At 43.1% G+C, this 23,484-nt stretch overlaps 1 protein-coding gene across 1 annotated transcript in view; it reads left to right on the forward strand.

The window, feature by feature from the left end:
* The window catches only part of ABCG2 (ATP binding cassette subfamily G member 2 (Junior blood group)), a 55,722-nt gene that overhangs the window by 8,207 nt on the left and 24,031 nt on the right, over window positions 1–23,484 (forward strand). The window contains exons 2-4 of the mRNA XM_018553561.1: window positions 17,157–17,371; window positions 18,593–18,602; window positions 22,942–22,991. Of these exons, the coding sequence (XP_018409063.1) occupies window positions 17,157–17,371; window positions 18,593–18,602; window positions 22,942–22,991 (275 nt within the window). The remainder of the gene's footprint in view (window positions 1–17,156; window positions 17,372–18,592; window positions 18,603–22,941; window positions 22,992–23,484) is intronic.

Consider the following 23,484-nt stretch of genomic DNA (forward strand, 5'->3'; position numbering starts at 1 on the left):
TAAAAAAAAAAAGTAGTAGCTACTGGCTGCTGTGCTGTCCAAAATGCCCCCCTCTCCACCCCACCCCAGACATCTGCTGCTGTCTCCCCCAGCCCCAGAAATCTGCTTGTTTACCTTTCTTTCCATGCCAGCAGTCTCCGCTCCTGCCTTGCTCTTCACTCCCGCCCGCTAAAAAGCAAGCTCCGCCCCCGAAAAAGAAAAAACCCTTCCTGCACGTATACAGGAAGGTACTAAATACCGAAATTGAAGAGGGGGGGCGGTCGGAGCCGGGACCGTACCAACTTGCAGGGTTCACACCGCGGCCGTGGCGGACCCTGCAAGGGCCACTCACGGACTCCAAAAAACACAGCGGGCAGCGAGCAGCATGAGTAGCTGCGGGCAGCGTGAGCAGCTGCGGGCGGCGAGCTCTTCTCTCTGGGCCCCCCCTGAACTGGCGGAACACCAGGTCCCGGTCGCAAGTGCCACCGCTGCGACCCTGGTAGTTCCGCCAGTGGGGACGGGTTGGGGGCTTCAGCCAGCGGGGGTGCGGGGCTGGGGAATGCCTCATCCTGAGCAAGAGGTACCACACGTCACTGCTTTACAATATACAGCAGCGTATCATTTTATTTCAAAAACTGTATCCTAAAGTGTATCTATAGCCAACTTTTTTGCTTTAGTTTTGGATCGACTGCGAAAGGATTAGAGCTCTTGTCAGGTTTTACTGCTGGCAAAGGCTTAATTGGCGAGAAGCCTTCCCTTCCTGACTGGTTAAAAAGGTTGTCCCCTGTACAGGAGTGGAAATCTCTCTAAAAGCAATACAGACAGAAGTAAAATACTTTTCTTAAGTTAAACAATGCGCTGCTTTGCAGGGACCCCAATGCAGTGTACACATTGTACACTACCAATAAAGTTAAAAAAAATTAAACAGTGTTGGATCTGCCACAACGCACTAGCCTGTCCGCTGAAACGGGGCGTTTTACTGGATGGGCTTGTGTGAATGGGCCCTTACTGTCTGATAAAACGTTTTTTTCTAAAGCAGAAAGTGAGGGAAAAGCTCTCTAATGGAGCCCTGGATAGCAGTTAAACCTGACGACAAAGTCCTTTAACCTTTTCCTGTTCTTTTCAAAACTAAAAACTAAATGTTTTGTCTATGAATACACTTTAATCAATAACAGCAGCCTTTGAGCAAGCAATTTTGTCTGCATTCACATGATGTCATCTGCCTGTTGCAGGCAGGGGGAATCATTTCTTCTAGGGATGCACCAAAATGAAATTTTTAGAATGAAACCAAAGTTAAAAAATGTGTCAGGCCGAAACTGAAACCAACCGTTTTAAGTTTAAAAAAAAAAATGTTTTTACTTTACTGTTAGGGACTTTGGGTAAATATCAGAGGTTTAAACAGACCCCTAATATTTTCTGTTTAAAATATAGAAAGAGATTGAGGACACAGAGTCCTCAATCTCTTTCTCTGCAGCCCCAGCACTCAATGAACAGGAAGCTCTCGGTACAGAAGCTTCCTGTTCATTCACAATCTGGAGATAGTAAATATTTCGTATCAACCCAGTCATGAATGGACAGGAAGCCTCTGTACTGAGCTGCTTACTATTCATTCATAAAGTGTGAAGTTAGTAAATATTTATGTATAGCACTTCATGTTTATTTATAACTGGGGACATAGTAAGCTTACTATGTCCTCAGTTATTTACAAAAACTGAGCGATCAGTACTGATAGCCGAGTGTTTGTGCTCTGTTCTCTATACTGACAGCTCCGCCTGTCACAGGAGCCGAGCTCTCTTCCCGTACCTCCCCGCTTGACCTCCTCCCTGTGTCCCCTCTGATCCCTGCTGCCTCTGCCGACACAGGGAAAGGAGAGCAGCGGGGATCAGAGGGGTCACAGACTGAAGCTTGCAGCTAGTGACCAGTGAGGAGGAGAGAAGCTAGGGATGCACTGTATTTTCGGCTGTTTTTGTGCTATCGGCATTTTGCCCAGAGTGCCATTTGCAGCTGAATTGTTTTGGCAGCCAAAATTTCAGTGCATCCCTAATTTCTTCAATTTGCTTTGCTCTAGTGATCAAACTGCAACATTGTAAGTTTGCAGCAAATCAAAATGTGTGGGGCTGCAGTAGAGGGGCTGCTCTTTCTCAAACATTTGTGACCACAGGAATTAGAAATTGCATCACTGTGTCACTGTAAATCAATCGGTAAACTGCTAACAGTATTCAGGAAACTTTGCAACTGTACTAAAGTCAGAATATTCACTTAGAAAATGAAGAATTTCTATTTTTTTAATTTACAATTTGGATGGATTCGCACTGCAGAAGAACATACAGTGACTATGTTGTCTGGGACGGCCTTACTATCTTACTCTTAATAGTTTTTCAGTGAGGGATTCCTGACCCTGACCTGTATGATGCAAATAATAAATGGGCAGTCTTGGCTGCATGCATGCCTCTAGTACTCCATCGTTCAGGGAGCACTGGGAAAAGTCAAAACTGCCTGACAAGCACCTCATTTTACAGCCCATGTAAATCAAACCTTAGGTAAATGTGAATTATTAATTGTGGATATTCATACTTAACACCACTTTATTAGCAGGATGTGAACAGCCTACGAAAGTCAGTCTGTTGCTTTCCAAGTCTATTCATACACACAGCTAAACAGTTCAGAGGATGACCACCCACCCCTTCTTCATCTAGTTTATATAGAGTTCAATAAATGCAATTCACTAGTGAGTAAGCAGTGCTGGGCTTTTTTTTAAGAATGTCTAGTATGCCAAACAAATAAACATTTATAACAACCCTGTTATAAATGTTTATTTGTAAAAATAAACAATATCATGAAAGCAATTAAATATAAAAGATTATTAGATTAAAAAGAACACCATTGACTAAATAATATTATTATTAATTATTGAATTAATGAATTCTATTAAAATGTTGGGTTAGTGAGTCTGTTTCCTGAACTCTGTACTGTTCTATTTCCTCTGTTGTTCTGTTTATATTTGATGTTTAACCAATCAGATCCACCCTACCAAAGCAATTGTGAATCTGATTGGTTGCTGTGTATAAGCAGCAAGTAAGTAAGCAAAAGGTACATCAAGGTCACCATTGATATAGCCATGTCTGCATGAAAAAGGCCTGCATGGCAACAGTCCTAAACAGTTAGGCTGGGTTTACACCCAGGCGTATTGAATATGCGCGTTTTTCGCGCGATTCGCGGTAAAAAAACACGCGACAAACGCGCGTTTCCCAGGGCTACTTGGCTGTATCCCAATGGAAAAAGTACATGTACCTTTTCAGGCGTAGGCCGTTTTGTAGCGCGTTCAGACGCGCTGAAATACGGAAAGGTGTGAACCATACCCATAGAAAACAATGGGATTTTCAAGTTTGTACGTTTTGTAGAGCGTTCATAGAGCGTTGAACGCGCCACAAAACGTAAAGGTGTGAACAGGGCCTTAGGTTGTATTCTTTGTTTGCCTTTTAAGCATTAAAAGAGAACTATGGCCTAAACTTTTCTGGCCATAGTTCTCTTTAGGGTCACAGGGGGACATTTATTATCTCTACTAAGTAAAGTTTTTTATTATTTACTGTGCCCCAGTTGTCCTGGTGACCCATCAGAAAGTGAGAGAATGTGGGGACACAGGCACCTAGAAAAACTGACAGATATTTCAACCTTTCTCTATTCTATCCAAAACGAAAAAAATGTTACATTTTTAATTTGAAATGAAATGTACCTTCATGACTTGGCTCTCAGGTCAATCCCCCAGCCTTATCTAGCTCTACAGTACACCAGCTATAAAAAGAATAATTCACTGCAGGGATGGGCCGTCCAGCCCTGTTAGCAATTAAAGCACAGAATGTACACTAATTAGCCTTATGCTTTGGAAGATCTATCTACTAAAGATTAACGTGATAGTGTTTGATACATAATAATTTGTTTTGTTTTATGTTTGATATGACCACACTTTCTGCCTAGCATGCTGTAAACACAGTGCCAAGCTTGTGTCCTCTCCTGTCCTCCTGCTGTGGATGGTCCTCAGTTCTGCAGGGAATGGCACTGTCAAAATTACATCAGCTCAGTTTTCTGCAGCATTCTCCTAGAAGTGGCTTGAATGAAGACCCACATCATTCAGCCTTGAAGAGAAGCAGTGCACCACAGTTGTATTGTATCTATCAAAGACATTACAGGAATGTCCACAGTTTATGCAGGGTGCTGTAGTCAACTGGTGGATGGCACCACCATACAATCGTAAGCAAAAAACTTCACCAGCACACCTTCATATAGTGATAATCTTTTACAGGGATCACAAGCAAATGTTTCAAGATCCCATTCTCAAGGCCTTCTTACTCTGTCTATATCTTTAGGGCTCATGAATACAGCCGCACGAGGGTCGAACAGCGTACATTCGGCGTATTTTGCTGCTCTGCGCTACGCAGGTGCAGCGTACAGTCATAGCTAGCCTGTCTGTACACATCTAATGACAAACGGACAGAAAACACAGCTGTACATATATAGGACACACATCCAAGCTGTACTTACTGTATGTACAGGGATATATATACTTTCCTGAACACAGACTGTCTGCGTTCAGGGCAGCACATACAACCCTGTAAAGAGGAGATCCGGGTCATGTGACCAGTAAAAGTCATATGAATAGCCTCTTTGCTAATCACAGAATTCTATCTATAGTCCCCTAAATGTTATCCAGTTAGGTTGCTAGTTGTACTTTATTGTAACAAACCTTATTATTACTAGTTAATGTATGAGAAACCTTGTTTTGTGTTTGTAATTATTATTTTATGTATTTGTAATTGTATGTGCATTTAGGAACAGCTTTTTTGAACATCTTATCTCAATTCTAAAAAAATCTAGTAGCGATTGGTAGCCAGACACCATGGGTTCTATGCTGCCTGCCTAGAGTTCAGCTTTACATTAGCCAATAAAAAGTATCACTTAAAGCAGGACTATGAGATGAGTGATTTCCACTCACCTCATAGTTCTAGCCGACCTGTGACAATGAGACTGTCACAGGTCGGCTCAGTAGATCGGGAGGTGAGCAAACACATACCGGGTTTGCTCACCTCTCGATCCTGTCACGGCTCTCTGCCGTGACAGGGGGAGGGGCTGGATTCCCCTCTCCCCGCTCCGATCCTCCAGCGCTGACTGGCAGAACGGACGGGGGAGGGGGCGGGTACTGCTGGCTCTGCCTCTAGATAGGCAGAGCCAACTGTCACTCACGCAGCTGAGCGGATCCCGACGTCCAGGTCGGGATCTGCTCCGGCTGCGGCGTCTCAGTATACCGCGAGCTGTAGCTCGTGGTATACTGAGCTTAGGGTAACGGGAGGACGCTAGTTTGTGTCCTCCCGTTACCCTAAAGAGAACTATGGGGAAAACCACTGACCCCATAGTTCTCCTTTAAAGCCTATCTCCAAGGAAAAAAAACTGCCCTTGCAGTGAGGCTACCACCCCACTGCAAGGGTTAACTGCTTGTTAATGTCTAGGAGGGCTGTATAAAGCATTTTTACTTACCTGATCCCCATCATGCAGTTGGCACTCACCTCTTTCTGCTCCAGCTCGTGGACTGTCTTTTGGCGTCCAAGACGTAGAATATAGAGCTATGGAATTGTACGTGATGACATCGGCGGGCCTCCTTAGGCGAGGGGGGTAAAAGCTGAACGTTTCCATCTTGGAGGCTGGAGGAGCGGGATTAAGTAAGTGAAAAATTCTTTACACAGGTCCCCTAGGCAAAAAGAAGCAGTAAACCCTTGTAGTGCGGGGATAGCCCTACTCCGAGGGGTGTTTTCTTCTTTTTTTCCCGAAGATAGGCTTTAAATTCCAAATTTGTAGTTATAGGTACGACTGACAAGAAATACATTAAAGTGACATTAAAGTCAAACTTTTTTTCCCCCCTTCCCAATCCTGTTGTAGGGACTTTCCCTAAATGATGCCTCTTAATCCGATCATCTTCTTCTTTACTGTCCTTTTCAGCTGTCCCTCCAGCGCTGGTGCGGGTCTCCGATCCAGCACTGACTCCTCTGTCCTCCTCTCCTGTGACGTCCCACAGAGCGGGTGCACGCTGCTCTATAGGCTTACCTTGTGTCTCTCCTCGTCTCCTGGCCGAACATCTGAACTGCGCATGCACCCGCCCAAGATCCTTTGCGGCTGAACGAGAAATTTTCAGATGTTTGGACGGGAGCGTGCGGCGGAGACACAGGTAAGTATTAAAGGAGAACTATGGGGTTAGGTCTTTTCCCCATAGTTCTCCTGAGGGTAACAGGAGGACACAAACTAGCGTCCTCCGGTCACCCAAAGCTCAGTATACTGTGAGCTACAGCTCGTGGTATACTGAGACGCCACAGCTGAAACGGATCCCGACAATTATGTCTGGATCCACCAAGCTGCGTGAGTGACAGCTGGCTCTGCCTATCTAGAGACAGAGCCAGCTATACCCGCCCCCTCCCCTGTCCGTTCCGCAAGTCAGCACAGGAGGATCGGACAGGGGAATCCAGTCCCTCCCCTGTCACGGCTCTCTGCAGTGACAGGATCGAGAAGTGAGTGAGCGCCGGTATGTGTTTCATTGTCACAGGTTGGCGAGAACTATGAGGATGAGTGAAAATCACTCACCTCATAGTTCTTCTTTAACCCTTTGACAAAGTTTTTTTTTTTTTTTAATCGTTTTGCATATATCTACTGCTTGCTAGCAGTAATTATATGCAAAAACATGCGAGGGTTTAATAACCCTTTAATACATTAGTTGCCCTAAATTGTGCATTTTGTGATTTTTTGTTTGTTTTAGGGCTCATTCACAGGGATGCACAGGTCCGTGTACTGTAAAAGCCGGCCAGATCTTTGCAGCACAGGTGTTGCATGCAACCCAACTGTAAAAGTCAATGTCAGGCTGCGGCTGTATGTTGGTAACCGTTGCTCCGGGGAAGTACACAATAACCGGTTCAGATGTACGTTCCTGGACACAGACTGTCTGTGGGGACACACATCTGAACTTGTACGGATGTACACACTCGCAGCAGCATTTTGCAGCACCCGTATAACTGTTCCCTTAATGTGACCTGTGTATCTATGTAGGGTAAAGTGTAATATTCAGGTATTCTGGTGCATTCGACGCATTATTCACATCCGTGTGTGAAAGAGTATTGCTGTGGGTATAGGAAGCTATAGTATGCTTTGAACTCCCATGTTGCTGAGTCACAGTCCAGTCATATTAAAATGCTTATCTTAGAAGAGGTGAGGAATCTAGAGAATAGTACAGGCAACCAGACTCACCTTTACCTTAGTGCTGTCAGTTCATTAAATAACAGCTTACACAACCCATGACTTCAGTCAAATATACAGCACGCTTATCTAACTAGCAGCAACGTGATGGCAAACATCCCTGACATGTCATAAAACAATATAGCTAGGTACCTATTTCAGTGTAACGATCACGCATAGCGTGAGAAACCCGGTGGCAGAATCAGAACAAAGCTATATTTTTGGTGATATGTATCATTTTTTTCTTTTATTGCATGCTAGGGAAAATTCCGCTTCGGTACATGTTTTTTATTCAGAAATGTATTGCCCATGATGTTCTGAAAAGCAGGAAGAATATTTCCTGCTTTTAGGTGAGGGTACATGCGCATGGACTTAGTTATTTCATGGCAGTATTTTTTTAAAATCCAGTAGTATGTTGAAGTGAGGGAAGGATTAGAGCTCCTGTTAATTCTTTAACTCCGTTAGAGTGCTTTTTCTTTACTTCCTGTCATGGTGACAACGGTTTCACCAGACAGGATGTGAAGGCAAATCTCGAACAGGGACTCAGACGGCAATAAAAAGCTGATAGCGGTCCTTTGCTTCCCCTTCTGTTTCTCTTCTGGCAAAACTGTTATCTTTGGGAAAGTAAGCGAAGAAATATCTCTCCAATGGTGCCCCAATATAGTAATAAAACCTGACAGGAGTTGTAATCCATTTCCACACTATTCAAAAGTAAAAAGAAAAAAGGCTTGGCTGGACATATACTTTAAAGGAGAACTATTGGGGTAAGGCTATTCCCCATAGTTCTCCTTAGGGTAACGGGAGGACACAAACTAGCGTCCTCCCGTCACCCTAGGCTCAGTATACAGCAAGCTGTAGCTAGCGGTATACTCAGACGCCGCAGTATACCGCGAGCTGCTGCTTGCGGTATACTGAGACGCCGCAGCTGAAGCGGACCCCGACAATTATGCCGGGATCCGCCCAGCTGCATGACTGACAGCTGGCTCTGCCTATCTAGAGGCAGCGCCAGCTGTACCCGACCCCTCCCCCGTCCGTTCCGCCAGTCAGCGCTGGCGGATCGGAGCGGGGGGAATCCAGCCCCTCCCCTGTCACGGCAGAGAGCCATGACAGGATCGAGAGGTGAGTGAACGCCGGTATGTGTTCGCTCCCCTCCCGATCTACTGAGCCGAACAGTGACAGTCTCATTGTCACAGGTCGGCTAGAACTATGAGGTGAGTGAAAAGCACTCACCTCATAGTTCTCCTTTAAAGGATAAGTGCACTTTAAAACAAAGTGCACTTACCTTTTTTTTTGGCCCCTTCCACTAAACCAAACAATCCCACCCTCCTCCTTAGCAGATTTATACCGATGGGCACGATTCCTCCATTGTTTACATTGCAGTGCTATTCTGCTCCTTCTTCTGGCCACATCCCAAAAGACTTCTATGGGCCGGGGGATGGAGGCAGCCAGGAAAGTCTATGGGAAAAAGCAGGGCACCAGTCCTCAGCTTTTGGTAAGTGTAGATCTGCTGAGTCGGAGGTGGGATCGTTTAGATCAAGGGAGGGGCGGCAAAAAGAATACGTACACTTTGTCTAAAAGCACACTTATTTAAGGGGCATATTTATAATGTAGTGACATTCACCAAACATTCACTGCAGGTAAATCAACTACTGGAATTTAAAATACACGCACAAGGAAGACCCATCTGCAGTGAATGTTTGATTAAAATCTCATTCACTACATTTTTAAATATGCCTAGCCCTTTTGTTAAAGTGTTTGAATTTATTGTAATCCATTTTGCGAATGCTTTTCTTTCATTTTAATGCAATAAAAAAACAGATGTTTGTTCTAGGTTGGTAACTAAAGCTGGTCATACACTAGTAGATTTCTTTCGTTAAGCCGGGCAATTAACCTAAAGAAGGCTAACAGATTCCTCCATTTAAGCTAAACAAAATGAATGGGAGAATCTCCTCTGCTGCCTAATGTATTCTGACAGTTGGCACCCACACCTGGAGTGGTAGATAACATATTTCTGTTTTTAAAGGTTTACTTTAGCCCACAATCTTCTATGTTCGGTAATTTTGGATAAGTTCAATGATATTTATGAACACATTTTCATTACAGCAAAGTGACATTAAAAAAAAAATGTCTTTTTAAGTTTTGACAAAAAAGAATGCAGCCCCCCACCCCTACCAGACCCAATTTTAGGGGGGACCCCAATGCCAAGAAAAGGGATTTTAACTATTCCTGACTCTATCCAAAAAAAAAAAAAAAGAGATTTGGCTCTAGATATCCTTTAAATCCCCTTCATGCCTGCCACTACCAAACCATCATTATTGCCATGTTTTGCTGCGGTGCACTCAGAGCGCCACTATTGAACCCTTTTGTGCCATGAGGGCCATCTGGGAAAAAGAGGGTGCGATGCTTGAGCAGGAAAGCACAGCCCAAACCTACTCTGACACTTTGTAGGATGCTGACATCGCTACTCCAGATATCTAACCAGTAGCTGGCTAGAATCTCCAGGCCAGGCCCAGGGAGAAGAATTTTAAGGGTGAGAAGGAGAGTGAGGTACATGCTGCAGAAAAACTGGGTATGGCAACAATTTTCTGTTAAGAACCACCCCTCCTCGGCCGCTGCAGCCACAAAGTGGCCGAGGAGGAGAAGAATCTGTTCAGCTTGTGACGCAGAGGTCAGGGTGTGACGCAGAGGTCAGGGTGTGACGCACAGTACAGAGGTCGGTGTGACGCACAGTGCAGAGGTCAGGGTGTGACGCAGAGTACAGAGTAAGGGGCTCAGAGTAAGGGGGACAGGGAGAGCTATAGATTGCACATCTCATAAACCAATATTTTATTCACAATAGAAAATAAAAAACATATCAAATGTTTAAACTGAGAAAATTTACCATTTTAAGAAAACAATATGGTAATTTTGAAATTGATGAAGCAACACGTCTCAAAAAGTTGGGACAGGGCAACAAAAAGTAAGTGGTACTCACAAGGAAGAGCTGGAAGAACATTTTACAACTAATTAGGTTAATTGGCAACAGGTCAGTAACATGATTGGGTATAAAAAGAGCATCTTAGAGAGTCAGAGTGTCTCGGAAGTAAAGATGGACAGAGGTTCACATATGTGCGTCTAAGAATTATCGGACAATTTCAGAATAATGTTCCCCAAAGTAAAATTGCAAAGACTTTAAATATATCATCATTTAGAGTACATAATATCATCAAAAGATTCTGAGAATCTGGAGAAATCTTCTCTGCCAGCCGCCATCTTCTCTGGGCCAAAGCTCATTTGAAATGGTTTGTTGCAAAGTGGAAAACTGTTCTGTGGTCAAACGAATTGAAATTTGACATTCTTTTTGGCAACCATGGGCGCCATGTCCTCCAGACTAAAGAGGTGAGGAACCTTCTGGCTTGTTATCAGCGCTCAGTTCAAAAGCTTACATTTCTGATGGCATGGGGGTGCATTAGAGCGTACGGAATGGGCAGCTTGCACATCTGGAAAGGAACCATCAATGCTGAAAGATATATCCAGGTTTTAGAGCAGCATATACTCTCATCCAGACAATGTCTTTTTCAGGGAAGGCTTTGCATATTTCAGCAGGACAATGCTAAACCACATACTGCATCTATGACAACAGCATGGCTTCATAGTAGAATAGTCCGGGTGCTTAAATGACCTGCCTGCAGTCCGGACCTTTCACCAATTAAAAATATTTGGCACATCTTGAAACGAAAAATACGACAAGGAAGACTCAGGACTGTTGAGCCGTTAAGAGTCCAATAACACGCAAGAATGGGACAACATTCCTCTCCCAAAACTCCAGTAAATGGTCTCCTCAGTTCCCAGACATTTACAGTGTTGTTAAAAGAAAAGGGGAGGCTACACCGTGGTAAACAAGGCCCTGTCCCAACTTTTTTGAGATGTGTTGCTGCCATCAATTTTATTTTTTTCTTAAAATGCACATTTTCTCAGTTTAAACATTTGATATGTTTTGCATTTTCTATTGTGAATAAAATATGGGTTTATGAGATTTGCAAATCATTGCATTCTGTTTTTATGTTGATTTTACACAGCGCCCCAACTTTTTTTGGAATTGGGGTAATAGAACAGATACTGAGAACTGCACACGGAATACAGAAGGGAATTACTACTGAGCCTCATCATTCATATATACAGAATTAGAACATTTACTCAGAATTACATCCACAATACAGATGAAGACAAATATTATTGTGCAGTGTCCATACATACAGATAAGATCATGAAAATGACACCCATCATACAGAACAAGACATATTACTGTGTGGTGTCCATGCCTACAGAATTAGAAAATATACTGAGAAGTGCACACAGAATCCATCCATCCATCCATCCAGAATTAGAACAGGATGTGCGGGTGTGTTTCACGTTATACCAAGACAATGACCGTAACATGACATATGGTCAGAAAGATGAAATTAGTCTTTAAATAAATATGTACCCAAAATAAAACAAATATGTCTAGTATATGGAATCCTAGAACATGTAGCGATATTCAAGCCCATGTACTGTAGGAGAGGACACCAGACTGGTTGGGAGCAAAGGACAGCAGAAGAGTCAGCAGTTTCCTAACCTAAAGGAGGGACCATGATCGGTTGCTAAGGGGAACACAATCACTTTCTGTCACTAAGTGCGATCAGTTTCCACGTGGACACATCATCCACCATTGAACGGCCTCATATGAGAGCAATGCTGAGGGGAGGGTGTGTGGGCGTGTCTCAGTGGTGGCTGGCTCCGCCCAGCACATGCCCGTGTCCCGGTGGTGTTATGAGCAGCTCGCTCTTCTGTTACGGTGCAGATGCTGGGTGCTTGTAGGGATTGTTAGAGCTTGCCCAGCAGTATGGAAATCTGAGGTCCGTACCAGCCTGCACATCCCATCCAGCCTGCCTAGATTACAGCACTGAGCTCATCACACCAGCACGGGGTCCGCTATCTTTTATGTTAGGTAAGTCATCTGTTCTATATGATCTGCAGCCAGAGGGATTACACAACATGCCAGCTCTGCACTGCATGTGTACTTTCCTCTCCAACTATCCGGATAGGTTGTGGTATTGATTTCTGTGTCTTTGTGTACTTCATGACTGTTCCTTTTTATTCTCTTATCTAGATGTGTGTGTGTGTGTGTAAAAGACCTTCTACTATAAATCCAGTGTAAGAAATTGGGAATGTATATGCATGCAGCGGTAGTGATATTGTGTGTACGTTGGGTGTGTGGTGTAAATAATGACACATTTGACCTGCCCCAAATTACCAATTTTATCAAACAAGTTCTACCTGCTGTAGAACCAGCAGCGCCAAATCTCTTTTAGGCTTCATTCACATGAGGTCGCTCCATACGCAGGGGTGGGCAACGCCAGCTGTTGTGGAACTACAAGTCCCATGAGCCATTGCAAGACTGACAGTTATAGGCATGCTGGGATTTGTAGTGAAAGCAGAGCTGGATGGCCCCAGTTGCCCACCCCTCCTGTACAGCATGAAGAGCTGCTTTTTGATGAGCCCAGAGCTGCAGGAAGAAGTGCGTGAACAGCTGTAAGATGCCGGTGCTGAGCGCCCTCACACGCTGCTTCCCACAGCTCCAAGTTTTGATGGCCGCACACAGACCGTGCGCAAATAGATCCAGGTCTGCCAACCGTCTGTGTGCGGCAGTCAAAACTGAGCTGTGAGAATCAGTGTGAGAGGGCGCACAGCTCCTGCGTCTACATTGACTCAAGGTGGCCATACACTGTAATATTTTTTTCTGAACAAAGAAAATATTACACATTCCTCCATCAACGCTTACGAGTGTTGATCGAGGAGTCTCCCGCTGTCTTCATTGTATTCCGACGGCGGCCACTGGAATACCCGAACAGAGCCGCTAGAATATTGGCTGCTGGCTCTGTTCATTCGAAGATTTTCCAACCGGCTCCTTTGATCAGCTGAGCCGGTTCATCGCGAAATTTGTACTGTGTATGGCCACCTTAACGTGAGCTGCCCGCAGATTTCTTCTTGGAGTTCCGGGAAGCATGACAAGACTTTGTACGGAGCAACACACCCCGTGTGAATGAGGCCAAAAAGTGCTAGGTGACGGTTTCTCTACATGTCCGTAGTAAAGCACACGCACCATTGTTACATATACGCCATTACCAGAGCAGTGTAAGTATTGTAATGAAGAGGGGTGACTGCGGTGATCAGAGAGTAGAGGGGGATGCGTATGGACAGCCAGGAAGGAGCACATTTAGGGTGACCCCAGCACAAGATATCATCAGATTTGTGCCACAATTATAGTTAATTGTGTTAGAATCTGGTGCCTCACCGTGCTATAAATTAACAAATTGATGTGTGCCACTATTATTAATTTTGCACAGGTATTACATGCTAATTAATCAGACATTGGTGCGTTTTTCAGCATGTCAGCGTTTTGTTAAGCTCCCCTAATTGCGTACACAATTCACGGATTGCGTACACAATTCACGGATGTACTATCAAATGAAGTACACTGTATGGGGGCATCCCCAGCAATGACTGTAATTTTAGCCTATTGTTGGTGGTGTTAAGTGGTCTAGCTGGATTGATTGGCACAAATCTCTCTCTGAGGGCTGATAGAAATGGGAGAGAACCTGTGAAACTACAAATTCCAGGATATCCGGTAGGACAGGTACAGTACAGAGATTAAGGTTATGCAACTTTTATCATAGTAATCATTTTTTTTGTCACTTCCATTCACACCACAGTTTGTTAAGTGTAGCCTTGTAATTGGTTGCTGTGGGTTACAGCACGTTGCTGGCCTTTTACATGCTTAGACCACTTGAAGTATAAATATTTCATTGGGGTTTGTCATGAATTTCGTTATCAAATGAAGTACACTGTATGTGAAAATATAAAATGATGAGACAATAAATGTGAAAAGCACATATCAGCATTTATATTTCTGCAGAATATGAGCCCAGAATGTTGCCTTTTGTGAACGGAAATGTAAAAAAGATTGCCCAGTCATTTCTTTCTCATTGCGCAACCATAAAAAAAAACAATCTGTGATACTCCATTCGACGTGGTGCAGAAAGCCACCAACATGGCCGTTCGTGTAATATTTTCTTGCAGTTTCTGTAAAATACCTTTACAGGTTGGTTCTCTGAAAGACACCTGCTTATGTTCTAGTTCTTGAGCTGTCTCCTTATCTTTGCCAGGACATAAAACACACCCAGAAAATGGCTAATGGTTAACCATAAATGGTGCTATAAATGCTCTGCTGATTGCTGTAGATGTCACCTGTACAGTCTTCTTACATGGGGGGGAAACTGTGATTGAAAATAAGTATACTAATGACTGGAGCTGTGCTGCCAACTTAATGTACAAGTTTACCCGAAAGAAGGGGAGGTCATCTTATATGATATAAGGAGCCTCAAGTGTGGCCCCTGACATTATCAAGGGCCGCACATAATATTCAGTGAATGTAATGCTACACATACTGTAGCTGTCAGAGACTGCAGACATTCTACAGGTGATGGTCACAGACTGCAGACATGGTACAAGGGATGGTCAGAGACTGCAAATGTGCTACAGATGATAGTCAGAGAATGCAGACATTCTACAGGTGATGGTCACAGACTGCAGACATGGCACAGGAGATGGTCAGAGACTGCAGACATGGTGCAAGGGATGGTCAGAGACTGCAAAAAAAAAGATGGTGCAGAGTTATGAAAAACTATTTAAAGAAACCTGTAGGAACTATGAAGTATTGAGTGCTGCTGATTAGAGCTGCAGCTAACAATTATTTTCAAAATCGATTAGTTAGCCGATTATTAGGTTCGATTAATCGGATAAACAAAAAAATAAAGTTTAAAAAAAGGCTCCAGTGATGGGACTACTAGTTTGTATTGAGGTTGTAGTCCATCACAGGAGCAAGCTTGGAGCGGTGGAAGTAAAAAAGAAAGATAGTGTGGTGTGCAATATAGTGAAATGGAAAGTGTAAAATTATACAGCAATGAATGCAGAATACCACCAGCTATAGAGGAATACAACAAATCCCAGCAATAGTACATAATAGCTGGAGGCATTCTGCATTGTGCTGTATAATGTACTATTACTGGGTTTTGTCGTCCTCTATAGCTGGTGGTATTCAGCATTGCACCACTGTATAATGTATTATTGCTGGGATTTGTAGTCCTCTATACAGCGCAATGCAGAATATCACCAGCTATAGAGTACAACAAATCCCAGCAATAGTACATTATAGCGTGCAATGCAGAATATCACCAGCTACAGAAGAGTACAACAAATCCCAGCAATACATTATACATACAGTGTATAATGTATTGCTGGGATTTGTATTCCTATGTATAATATACAGCACAATGTACCATCAGCTATAGAGGAATACAAATCCCAGCAATACATTATAGAGTACCATGTGTGGGAAAGTACAGGCTTACCTGAGCAGTCTTCCAGCAACTTGCTTCTGAGATCGGGCCTGTCTATCGGCGGCTGTCATCACCCCCACCCCGCTCCTCCTTACTCCACTTCCCTAGAGGCGCGGAGGAGGTGCGGCGTGTGAAGCGTGGATACGGGCGGGTCTGGCAGCGGCGAGCGTGAGGTGGGGAGGAGGTACGGCGCACAGCGTGTGGAGCTGTGAACAGGGCCAACTGATCGGAAGCCGATTAATCGATTATTGAGAAAGTTGACAACTTTTTCAATAATCGATTATAATTGATTATGTCGATTAGTTGTTGCAGCCCTACTGCTGATGACCTTTTTTTAAATGCTTGTTGCTTGGGTGCCATTTTAATCTTCTGGCTTCAGTACTCCGAGTCACTGATTAGAAACATGTGTCGGTACTAGAGATGCACCGATACCGTTTTTCCGGTATCGAGTATGAGTACTGATATTTTTTTTCCGGTACTCGCCGATACGAATATCGATACCGGAAATCCTATGAAGGAAGCCGGGCGCGTGTAATGACTCGCCACCCGGCTTCTTGATTAGCCGGGAAGCCGACCCCGTGCGACGAGGAAGCATGGAGCCGGCTTTCTGACCAATCAGGAAGCTGGGGGGCGGGTAATGATTTTACCCGGTAATGACCGGGTAAAGTTGCCCGGCTTCCTGATTTGGTAAGCTTCCTGACCTGACCAAGTGACGAGGGACCATGGAGCCGGCTTCCAGGCCAATCAGGAAGATGGGGGGCCAATCAAAAGTTCCGGTATTGGGATAGGCATCGGGAACATTTTGAGCGAGTAAGAGTACTGGCCAAAATTCTTGGTATCGGCACCAATACTAGTATCGGTGCATCCCTAGTTGGTACCATGGTCTCTGTCAGATGATCCTGGAGAAACTATGTTTAGGTAGAGCAAGCAGCAGTCGATGACTCCAATGGTTAAATTGTTGATTATGAAATTCTAGATCTGTCCACCAGCCAGAGCTAGTATGAGTGAAATATACATTTTGTGTAGATAATATACACTGAGAGAAACACACAGGTTGCCATTGGAGACCTTCTTCAAAAATGTCTGGTTGCCTGCTGTGCCTTTTAATACGTTCCTGGGCACTGACCTGGAACAGACAGACTATAATATGAGTGAATTTACAACTCCCAGCCTACAGACCTGTTCCAGAAAGTATTAAAGGCATTGGATGTGTATGATGGCCATACAACTAGCATTAGAAATAGAAGCCTGCTACTCTACTTTCATTCATTTCCAAACTGTTGTTCCTAAATGTTACAGTAAAAGTCAGGAGTTCCAGTTGGTTATTGTTGCCAGTGAACCCTACTGGAACCCTACTGGGTAATTCAGCCCGGCAGCATTCACCCATACCTGAAATATTAATTTTTGGTGTAGTGTTTAAATATGTCATATACACCCTGGCAATCAGGTAACAAATGTGCATTCATGGTTGTCCTTGTGTCTCTACAGGAAGGTGGTCACATCGTCATGGCAGAGAAGAATTCCCATACTGCTGTGCAGATGATGGAACCAGTAATAAATGGTCTTCATGTATCAGATAATCCAAAAAGGAAACTACAAGGAGCCACACTAACATTCCACAACATCAACTACACAGTGAAAATAAAGAGCGGTCTTATTTGTTGTCGAAAAGTTGTAGAGAGACAGATTCTAACAGATGTCAAGTAAGTCATTTTATTTGCCAACCTTCTTCGCATTGAAATAACCTATAGCTGGTGTGTAAAGTGCACTTGTAACTGCCAATCAAATTTGAGTTTATTGAAATCAGGTCACGGACTGATGAATTCTGTATGGCTGCTGTTGGTTATTGCTGTTTACCTTATTGAATTTGTTTTTTTGATCTTTGTATAAAGTAAACCTGTCCAACAATTTGTACCCTTTTTATAAGTGAAGTTACCTTGTCTTCTAGCATTTACAGAAAAGATCTGGTTATGTGCATGGCCCAAAAAAATATTTTTATGTGCATGTCAACTTAGTTAACTCCCATTAAACTTCATAAAGCCCCACCAACCCTACCTCCTTTCTAATCACAGGAAAAATGATCATGTATATTGTGTAAATCCAAACTGTGGGGGCGTTGCATACCACAATGACACAAGAGGGCATTTCAGGAATAGCACATGCTGTACCCGCCTTGCTATTCAAAGCCAAACTCCAGGAAAAAAAATATTAGTTACAGAGCACACTGGCTGTGTAAATTATCATTTAAAAAGCTATGTTATGTGCAGAGGGCTGCTGTAAAAGGTACCTTGCAGCATGCCATTCTATGCACATAACACTCATCTTCCAGGCATTGAAGGGGGGAGAGAGATGTGACACGAGCAGTAAAGTGCTCTGGTCACATCACCCACCCCTCCTCACTATTGTCCATTCTCAAAATGCATTGTATTTTTTTCTTCAAAGAATACAAGAAATTCTGTGATTCGAGGAAGAGAAATTATATCACATCCTCGCCTCCTCTTCTGTTCCTCCAATCATAGAATGCTCCTGTTTAGCATTAATTGGCCATGCAACAGAATTGATAAATGTCCGCTAGTGTATCTGTAGGAACATGGCTTGGGTGTATTGTTCTTTTCGTACTCGCAAATGTTACCATGCCAATTCATAAATGGGATAAAAAAGAAAATTAGATGCGCTTGGCATTCAGTACATTCATGGCACATCACCTAAGAAATGATGACTTCTGTTTTTGTTGTCTTAACTAGAAAAACAGATGTTAAAAGGTATCTTATGTGTCCTTATTTCTTAAAGTGAACCTGTGATTTGTCCATGCAGGGCAGAGCAAAACGTTTACTTAAAGTGCAGTGAGATAAGTATAAGGGCTGCCATTGCAGGCCTTCTTCTGAAAAGGAGTTGTCTGCCTTCAGTATGTTTCAGGAAAGAAGTGGAATAAAAGTGCTTGACCTGACCTGGTGGTCTGACTACCGGACAGGCAGCTTCTATATTCCAAAGGATCTCCACTGTCTCCTTGGTTTGTAGTGTCAAATCTCAGGATTGTGAATTGTTGCTCCAAACTCCATTTAATAGTCCAGATACATCTTTAATCAATGTAGGGATGAGGGGACAGTATAGAAACGGCCATCTTGTTTCGGGGCTCATACAAATATGCCCTTCATCAGGGCTTGCTAAGGGAGAACATATATCAGGACTGGGATGAGCTTGAAATTGGATTCGGTTTTGTGCAGTGTGTGAGAATGCATAGAGCTCTTCAGCAGCTGTATTGGACATCCTAAACATGTGTCCCTTGGTACTGTGCGTTCCAATGCGGGTGGTAGGCGCGTTTGGAATGAATGGCACTGCAACGCACCTCCCACAGCAGAATATGTCAGGCAGAAATCTAAAATGACTTTTTTCCCACCTTTTTATAATTGTATTGTAAGGACATAGCACTTGAAAAGCCTCAGCCAGGGAATGACAGCTGCCAGTGGCAAGATTCCGCAGACGGCAGCTGAATGTAAATACAGCAGGTAGTGGGCTGGTGCAATAGCCAGCCTGCTATTGGCCATTTCAAATTGCAATAGCCAATAGCAGCCTGGCTATTGCAGTCGCCCACTGCTTGCTGTGCCCTCCTCCCGGCATGGAGGAGAGACCTAGGGGATCCAACCAACTAATCGACAATGAAAATAGTTGACAGCTATTCTCATTATCAATTATTATCGATTAGTCGCTTGCAGCCCTAGTCGATTTCTGGCAAAGATTGGCCTGCTCCATTTGCTTTTTCAGCATATCCCATATTTGACATATACTTACCAAAACCTGAATAAAGTTCTATCTTTTGCATGGGTCACTAATAGAGTACTGCTTTAGTCTTTTCTATTTAAAAAAATAAAATAAAGAAGCTGTCCAAGCGCCACCTGCTTTGGGCCTTGAAAAGCTTCTATGTACAATGTTTCTATTGAGAAGTTCTACATTGTGCTTGGCAAACTGGTCAAGGGTGCTTGTATGCGGTGGGGCCGCTGCTCATACTGGTCAGTGAATGCTAAGCAGCAGGTGTTGGGAGCGCTCCCAAAGTAAGGAGGGATCAGGTGGCCTCTATTTTTGTCCTTCAAGATGAGCTCTTAAAGAAGAACTTACCCTTGCAGTGGTGCTACCCCACCACGCACCGCAAAGATTAACAGGGTTATTCGCAAAAGGGTGAAGAGTTAGGAGAAGGCAGGAGAAGTGAACAATCTAGGACAACATAGCTGACTTGGAAACAATTTTTAATTCAACTCACTTTCCAGTTCAGCCATGCTGTCCTAGATTGTTCACTTCTCCTGCCTTCTCCAAACTCTTTGCCCTTTTGTGAATAACCCTGTGGAGTGCTCGTTATGTCTAGGGGGCTGAAATAAAGCAGTTTTACTCGCCTGATCCACAGTCCCATTGGGCTGCTAGACTGGTCCGTACAGCCTCTTTTTCTGGCGGTCTAAGAACTCATCACGTCTCATGCCAGTTCATTGACTTGCATTAGAATTGAGGATGCTGAGGGAGATCCCTCAGCCAGAGTGGAGGGGGAAAGAGGTTAGAGTTGACTGCCGTGGAACCGAGGAACAGGTGAATATATCTGCTTTCTTTGAACCCCCTAGACAAAGCGAGAACTTAATCCCTGCAGAGTGGGGGTAAGGGTCTGCAAGGGGAAGGTGTGTAGGGTCTTTTTTTTTTTACCTCCTGTAGTTCGTCTGTAAGCTTATTAAAAAAAGCCCCAGTGGAAAGTTGATTTGCTTTGGTTATTGCATTTTGCTGTTTCCCTTATTGAGTAATCCCGCCTATCCAGTGGGGACACAATAAAATGTCACCTTTCATTCTCCACAATAGGTTCCTTGCTGTGAAAATGTCTTTCAACCTGTAAACCTTTGATAATAGAGTGGTGCATTTTAAAGATGACTTCTTCTAGTCCAACCCTCACATCATGTTATGCAAAAAGATGAACTTTGTCACATCTCTGTCACATTGTTTTGAGACAGAATCCTTTGAAGAGCTTGTTTTGATTGTTATACAAGAAGTGTATAGAAGGGAGGAGTGTCTTACATCCTGCTATTCTAACGGGGGTTCCCGTTCCTGGAAAATCTAGCAGCTTCCTCACCGTGGAAATCATTCTGTCTAAAACAAAGTCAGCAATTGAAGTTTTCTTTTTGTTTCCATATATATTTTACATTTGTGCCCCAAATTCTGCTCTAAAACACAGGTGTGGCATACTTTCTGCAGCAAAGTGCTTGAATTGGGTATTGTTTTTTTCTAAAACCTAAATGTAAAGGTAGAAATCTAAGCAACTTTGTTTTCTGTGTTATCTGCGGCTCTGACTTTACAGGAAATGTTTCTTGCTTATCAATAAAAAGGTGGAGGTGTGATAAACTCTGCTGATTTACAGGTTGCTGACAGTTCAGGTTGTATAACTTGCACGGTCCAGGTTACACAAGCATATTGTAGCGCTGACAAACATGATGTGGGAAACAAGATAGTTGGATGTACTCTGTACACCATTGTACTAATAAAGTGGAACTGCAGGCATTATTTTTTTTATATACAGTATGTATATGTTTACACATGATGTTTTTTTGTTATAGCTTTGCTTGTTCACATTATAGGGAGACTTCCCCTTCTTGTTCTAGTCACAGTGAAAATGTCTGCAATAGAAGCTAAAATGACAGTATTTGTTTTTTTTTGTACAGGTTAGAATTTAATTTAGTTTGTTCCTGCTGCCTTTCCCCCTCTCGCTGTCCTTCCCGATTTTGTCTTCAGCAGAGAAATGAGGACAGAAACCCTTCTCCATACTATTAATAAAAGGTTTTTCCTAGAGGCCCATTTAAAATATTGGTGATCAGTGATGCCAACTTTCTAATGGCATGCTTTTTTAAACCATGTGACATAGGGAGCTTAGACTGAAAGCTCCTTGATGGTAGGGACTGATGTGAATGTACAGTATGTGAAGTGCTGTGTAAATTGTTGGCGCTATATAAATATCTGTAAAAAATAAAGCGTAACAAATGTAATGGTGTTTTGTAAAAGAAATGTTTTTTTTTCCCTTTTTGCCATTTTTGTATTGTTGCCCATTAGTGGGTGGTTATGTCACTGATCTGTTTAAAGAACTGACATTTGCCTGTTAAGTGCCGGCTACAGATTCTTAGGGCCTGTCAGAAGCAATTCAAGTTAGGTAGACTGTAACGACTAATGTCGGCCAGATTCTAGTCTGTCTTCTCTTTCTACTGTGTGGAAAGCTTGTGTATGTTAGACCATTTTAATGTCTGTGTGCATGGGGAAGTTAGTAGAGCTTCACCTCATTCACTAAGCAAAGGGAAAATTCCCTTGCAATGTGATCAGCCCGAATTGCCTTTTAGTATATCATCCCCAGTGAAATGATATGTCTATTGTCCATAGACTTCTGATGATTGCAAGGAAATAAAGGCTCAGACTTTGTAAAGTACCAGAGTTGTAAGAATGAAATGTCGCATGCCAGATTTCACCACAAGGATTTGGTGAAAAATACGGTACTATTATTGTTGTATAGGGAAATACAAAGCCTGCCGTGATTGACTTAGCGGAAGACGGAGGACACAGCGGGGATCGTGGACAAGGTAAGAGACTGTAATCCCGAGTGTGGCTCGGGGTTAATTTTCAGTACCATAAGCGGTAACCCCGAGCCACACTCGGGATTACAGTCTCTTACCTTGTCCACGATCCCCGCTGTGTCCTCCGTCTTCCGCTAAGTCAATCACGGCAGGCTTTGTATTAATGAATACAGGCTTTGTATTCATTAATACAAAGCCTGCCGTGATTGGCTCAGCGCGGTATACTGTATGTAGCCATTTTTTAAGGTTTCAAAACCCGTCTTATACGCAGGCAAATACGGTACTTTATGCCAGTTGAGTTCAGTTCACATGCTGGTTGGGTACCTCCATCAATGGCTTTTTTACAGCCGTGTATACATTTAGCTAAAACTAACCAAGGTTCTAGATCCTTCCATATAGGAAATTTAGCATGATGAGTAGGAAGTATATCTATGCTTGTCTGTTAAGAAATATATTTTGGTTTCACAAATGAGTTGGTTAGGACTATGTGTGTATTATTTGTAAGTGCACATCTTCAGATTAACAGGTTTAGCTGCATAGCTGAACATCCATGTATGATAAAACCTGTCTAAACTTTGTGACCTTCTCTGTGTTGAAGGTCTGCACACGCACATGCACTTACAGGCTATTTGAAGCCATTACATTTCATTAAAATTCGAGAAATAAACTTGAACTTGAATGGGTGACAGCTGCCGCTTGTAAATGGCAGATTGGGGATATCTGCTGCTGGAAAAAGCCAGTTCCTGATGCAGGAATCCCTAATCGCACCTAAACATATACCTGTAGGTGTAAATGGGGCCTAAAAATTACAGCCGGCGTCTAACTTTTGAGGTTCTCTATGTTGTTAATGTAGCTGGCTCCTAAAATATCCTGCTGGCTCCTGAATTCCATATTAATTTGTACACCCCTGCTGTATTTAATTACTACTTGATGATGAGATCTGATGAAATGGATCTATTTACAGTTCATAATGTAATCATTTTTAGACTGCGTAGGTATAATATATGAAACGCTGGCCATACGTGATAACATTTGAGAAATGAGTATGACACTTCACAAGTTTAATCATTTCAGACTAAGTAAGTATATCATGCGTAATGCTGGCCGTACAGGAAGATAAATAATCGGTCATAGATTAGATGGTTTCAAACCGTTTTTGTTTTCAATCTCGTGTCTATCGATTTAAGTTCATTTGGGTTATATGGAACTTTAGTTTGCATGATACTGAAGAA

The sequence above is a fragment of the Nanorana parkeri genome, unplaced genomic scaffold (assembly GCF_000935625.1).
Source record: "Nanorana parkeri isolate BGI_ZX_2015 unplaced genomic scaffold, ASM93562v1 scaffold124, whole genome shotgun sequence".
Classification (NCBI taxonomy): domain Eukaryota; kingdom Metazoa; phylum Chordata; class Amphibia; order Anura; family Dicroglossidae; genus Nanorana; species Nanorana parkeri.